The following is a 6,000-nucleotide window of genomic DNA, read 5'->3' as shown; positions in this document are numbered from 1 at the left end:
GTTAAATGAACATATCTAATTTTGATTTTATAGTAGATCGAATCACTTTTCTCTAAACATAATTGATTTGGTTCGGATCTTCGATCCATAAAATTGGATCGCCCGAACAACCTAGCTCACCGTGACAATATAAGATCGTTAACTCAATATTCATTCTCATCTTAAACTCAGTTTAAACCTCAGAACAAAGATTGTCCTATAAAAGGCCCATAACTTGGCTACTCAGTTCATCATCACAGCTTGGCCAATTTGGTTGAAGCAAATGGAATCCATAAACATGAGCTCTGAGGAAGCCATTATGGGTCCTGAAAAGCACACACTTTCCTTACATTTGGAGGCTCCAAAGGTTCAATGGAGGATGGGCAAGCCCCCAAATTATGAAGCTGCTAACAAGCTCTTTGAACATGGAAGAACAAAGGTTCTCTTCTTTCATTTTTTCTTTGCCAGATCTAATATCATCTTTGTTTCTTAATTTTTTTTGTTCGTCGTAGGTTTGGCCGAAAGGATCTCTCGAAGAAACCGTGCAGAATATCGTAAAATCAATGCACGCTGAGTTAGCTTACATGACAAGATCACAAGATTTCAAGACCATAAACCCTAAAAAATTCGTAGTTTATATCAACGGTAATGCTAATTTTGTTACGTTAAATATGTTTCAATTAATTTAGCCTCTAATGTTTGATCGAAAATGTGATATCTCACATGGGTTGGGGAGGAGAACGAAACACCCTACATTATAAGGGTGTAAAAACCTTTCCCCAGCAGGCGTGTTTTAAAAACCTTAAGAGAAGCCCGAAAGGAAAAACCCAAATAGGACAATATTGAGTAGCGGTGGGCTTGGGCCGTTACAGAAAAGTACGGAAAAAAAACAAGTCTCTGTCTAAGTCGGGTCTAAAATATCATAAAATTAACCTAACTCGACTCGTAAAAGCCCTTAATTACTTGTAATTAATGGATGATTAGATGATGAATTAGTGAATTTGTTGTGTTTGGTAGTGTAGGAAGAGAGGGGCTCTCAGGTGAAGAGGCAGTGAGGCTTGGAAGCTTCAATGCAATGCTGAAGAGCTCTCTACCAGAGGAATTCCATTACTTCAAAGCAAAGGAAGAGACATTTGAATCAACTTATAATGACTTTAAGACATGTTTTCCAAGAGGGTTTGCATGGGAACTTCTCCAGGTTTATTCTCCTCCTCCTTTGATTGCCTACAAGTTTAGGCATTGGGGTTTCTTTGAAGGGCCCTATAAAGCTCATTCCCCTACTCTAGAAATGCTCGAGTTCTTCGGCATGGGAACTCTCAAGGTAACGTCGAGATTCAATAACGACCCTTCTTGTCAAATGTATCCCTAAACATATTTAACGTCACGCTCATGAATGTTTCGGTTAGTTTGTGCCCTTATCGACTCATTTGATCATAACATAATGACAATTGAACTGTAACAGCTCAAGTCCACTACTAGCAAATATTGTTCTCTTTTGACTTTCCCTCTCGAGCTTCCCCTCAAGGTTTTTAAAACGTGTTTGCTAAGGAGAGGTTTTCACACTCGTATAAAGAATGTTTTGTTTTTCTCTCCATCCGATGTGGGATCTCACAATCCACCCCCCTTCGGGTCTCAGTGTTCTCGCTGACACTCGTTCCCTTCTCCAATCAATGTGGGACCCCCCAATCTACACTCCTTTGGGACCCAACGTTCTTTCTTGTCCAGTGGCACATTGCCTCGTGTCTAGTGGCACATCGCCCGATGTCTGGCTTTGATACAATTTGTAACAGTCCAAGTCCACCGATAGTAGATATTGTCTTCTTTAGGCTTTCCATTTCAGGCTTCCACATCCTTATAAAAGAATGTTTCGGTCTCTTCTCCAACAGATGTGGTATCTCACGTTTACTTACGACGTTCTAAATCCCTTCATTTAAAGATTATATTAAAGATGACATTTATTTGCACAGGTAGATTCATCATGGAAGGTTGAAGAAGTTCATGTGTTCTTTGATCCAGCTGAGCTATTTGGAAGTCTTTTGAAAGGCAAAAAAACAGCTTCAGAATCCAAAACAGCTGATTCATCTGCCTCTGCCTGTCCACTCTTCAATCAACCAAAGTAGCTCCACAAACACAAACACAAACACAAACCCAACAGAAGTTGGTCCGAAATAAAATGTGTTATGTTATGTTATAGTGTTTTTGGATTCAGTTCTTACGTTGTTATGTTTGTTAATTGTACCCTTTTTCTGTCGGTTCTTATTACATATCAATGATAATAAGTTGTTCTTGGTATCATGTTTAGTTTGTTACGGGAAATTTTTTATTAGAACTTAGAAATCATTTTCGAAATATATAATATATTATAGGGATAAAATGGACTTTTGACACAGTTGTAATAATGAACGATCTTTGATCTACTAGTATGTAATGATTATATCTATTGAAATAATTTGTTCTCANTTCTTTTGACTTTTCCTCTCGAGCTTCCCCTCAAGGTTTTTAAAAGTGTCTGCTAAGGAGAGGTTTCCACACTCTTATAAAAAATGTTTTGTTCTTCTCTCCATCCGATGTGGGATCTCACAATCCACCCCCCTTCGGGTCCCAGTGTTCTCGTTGACACTCGTTCCCTTCTCCAATCAATGTGGAACCCCCCAATCTACACTCCTTTGGGACCCAACGTTCTTTCTTGCACACTGCCTCGTGTCCAGTGGCACATTGCCTCGTGTCTAGTGGCACATCGCCCGGTGTCTGGCTTTGATACAATTTGTAACCGTCCAAGTCGATATTGTCTTCTTTAGGCTTTCCATTTCAAGCTTCCACATCCTTATAAAAGAATGTTTCGGTCTCTTCTCCAACAGATGTGGTATCTCACGTTTACTTACGACGTTCTAAATCCCCTTCATTTAAAGATTATATTAAAGATGACATTTATTTGCACAGGTAGATTCATCATGGAAGGTTGAAGAAGTTCATGTGTTCTTTGATCCAGCTGAGCTATTTGGAAGTCTTTTGAAAGGCAAAAAAACAGCTTCAGAATCCAAAACAGCTGATTCATCTGCCTCTGCCTGTCCACTCTTCAATCAACCAAAGTAGCTCCACAAACACAAACACAAACACAAACCCAACAAAAGTTGGTCTGAAATAAAATGTGTTATGTTATGTTATAGTGTTTTTGGATTCAGTTCTTACGTTGTTATGTTTGTTAATTGTACCCTTTTTCTGTCGGTTCTTATTACATATCAATGATAATAAATTGTTCTTGGTATCATGTTTAGTTTGTTACGGGAAATTTTTTATTAGAACTTAGAAATCATTTTCGAAATATATAATATATTATAGGGATAAAATGGACTTTTGACACAGTTGTAATAATGAACGATCTTTGATCTACTAGTATGTAATGATTATATCTATTGAAATAATTTGTTCTCAAGTGTATAAGAGTCGACTATATATCTAGAGCAGAGTTACTTATCATTAATAAATAAAATTAATTAATTAAAGAGTTTGTTTAATTATTTAATTATTTAATTAAAGATCTTTTACGTAAAAAAAAATTAAAGAGTATTTTTGGACACGTCAACTGATAACTTTCTATTTTCAAGGGTATTTTTGGAAGATTAGTGAAAGTTCAAGGACAATATTGTAATTTTTAACAATATTTTAAAAAATAAATAAATAAACAAAATTCATGATTTTTTTTTAAAATATTGTTTTTAGCGTCAAGTGTTCGACAAATAATTATAGAAATGATGAAAAAGAAAGAGAAGGAAAGAAAAAAACTACTACAAATCTCATTTTTATATATATATATATATATATATTAAAATTAAGTATTTAAATTTTTAGAAATTATGTTAGTATTATATTTTGAAATATTATTAAATTTATTAGGATGGTTTTGTGGAATTAATTATAGTGGAACAAAATAAGTAATAAATAATCAATAAATAAATTTAAATAAATAATAGACTATAATTATTCAAAAACTAATACTTCAACTAAATTATTTAATTGAATAAATTAATTAGTTTTTGAATAAATAATTAATTCCATTAATTAATATATTCTATCAATAAAAGGAATTAAGTAAATATATCAATCATACACTCAATATATATTAACCTACCACGATGTAAAAATTAATTATATTAATATCATAGCATTATTATCAATAAACTAACATATATATATTTCTATCAATTATAAATTTAATTTAAATATGTTTTTTAAAATGTAAAATTAATTAAAATAACATAATATATATATATACATATTTGAGGAGAAAAGCGTCTCTATGTGGACCGTCTTTTAAATGTGGACCGTCGTCTTTTAAATGTGGGGCTACTACGGACATGACATGAGAAATGAATTGATGGCTACTTTGAAATTAAAAAAAAAATAATATTTGATAATTTAATTAAATATATATTTTTTAATTAATTGAATTATATTTAAATGAGAGGGGAAAAAAGGAAAAATAATAAATCTAAATTACTTATGTTTTTATCAAAATAAAATAAAATATAAAATAACTAATTATGCATGTAAAAAAAATAGATCATAAATTTTAAACATATAATTAAAAATTATGGAATTATTGAATTCATTATTAATGTGTATTAAAATATGAGTTTAAAAAGTCAAGGTCGTAAGTCAACGTGTTTTTATTTAGGTGGCCCAAGTGTGGGTTTTTGTTCTTTATATCTCTATAATTGTGTCCAACCAAATAATTTTTTTTAGGTTAAATTAGAAGAATTTTCATTTTTAATAGATTATAAATTTTTGAATAATTGATTTTATGACAATAATTAAGTAAATATAACCTAAAAAATAGATTAAAATTTTTAAAATTTGAAATATATTAATAAAACATAATCAATTTTTAATTTTACCTAAAAAAAATATTTGGAAACCCTCGATGAAATTCAGATCTTATGTCACGGTAATCTAAATAACTTAAAACTCTACTTACATAAGAAACGCTTAGTTTTCTTCTCCAACCAACGTGGGTTCTCATAATCTACTGTCTTTAGGGGGCCAATGTTCGATGTCTAGTTTTGATATAATTTGGTAGTCTTAGGGAAACAAATATTGTCAGTTTTGGTCTGCTACGTATCACCATTGAACGTGGATTGTGAGATTTCACATTGGTTGGAGAGGTGTGAAAATGTCACCCTAACAGACGCGTTTTAAAACCGTGAGGTTGACGATCATACGTAACGGGTCAAAACGGACAATGGTTTCAAAGTGACATCCGGTCTTGCATTTGTGTATAAAACCCCATAAGTGGCCACCATGAGTCTCCACCATTGGCTCCAAGTTTGGTTGAAGAAGGAAACTAAACAAACAATGGAAGGCATTAACAACATCACTAAGGGAAGCTCCATTGGAGCCCACGGTGTTGTTCCCGACAAGTTCAGAGCTAAGTTGCATTTGGAGGNATTAATAGTTGCTAATTTAATTAAATATATATTTTTTAATTTATTTGCTAATTTAATTAAATATATATTTTTTAATTAATTAAATTATATTTAAATGAGATGGAAAAAAAGGAAAAATATTAAATCTAAATTACTTATGTTTTTATCAAAATAAAATAAAATATAAAATAACTAATTATGCATGTAAAAAAAACAATAGATCATAAATTTTAAACATATATATTAAAAATTATGGAATTATTGAATTCATTATTAATGTGTATTAAAATATGAGTTTAAAAAGTCAAAGTCGTAAGTCAACGTGTTTTTATTTATGTGGCCCAAGTGTGGGTTTTTGTTCTTTATATCTCTATAATTGTGTCCAACTAAATAATTTTTTTTAGGTTAAATTAGAAGAATTTCATTTTTAATAGATTATAAATTTTTGAATAATTGATTTTATGAGAATAATTAAGTAAATATAACCTAAAAAATAGATTAAAATTTTTAAAATTTGAAATATATTAATAAAACATAATAAATTTTTAATTTTACCTAAAAAAATATTTGGAAACCCTCGATGAAATTCAGACCTTAT

The 6,000-nt window shown here is 31.2% G+C and overlaps 1 protein-coding gene across 1 annotated transcript; it reads left to right on the top strand.

Moving 5' to 3' along the window:
• Window positions 1–277: 277 nt before the first annotated feature.
• LOC111810392 (pathogen-related protein-like) lies at window positions 278–3,072 on the top strand. Its single transcript, XM_023697099.1, has 6 exons — window positions 278–418; window positions 492–624; window positions 1,002–1,300; window positions 1,947–2,095; window positions 2,189–2,231; window positions 2,920–3,072. The coding sequence occupies exons 1-6, from the start codon at window positions 278–280 to the stop codon at window positions 3,070–3,072; spliced, it is 918 nt and encodes a 305-aa protein (XP_023552867.1).
• The last annotated feature ends 2,928 nt before the right edge of the window (window positions 3,073–6,000 follow it).

Source organism: Cucurbita pepo, chromosome LG14 (assembly GCF_002806865.2).
Source record: "Cucurbita pepo subsp. pepo cultivar mu-cu-16 chromosome LG14, ASM280686v2, whole genome shotgun sequence".
NCBI lineage: Eukaryota > Viridiplantae > Streptophyta > Magnoliopsida > Cucurbitales > Cucurbitaceae > Cucurbita > Cucurbita pepo.
This window is presented reverse-complemented; position numbering and strand designations above follow the sequence as displayed.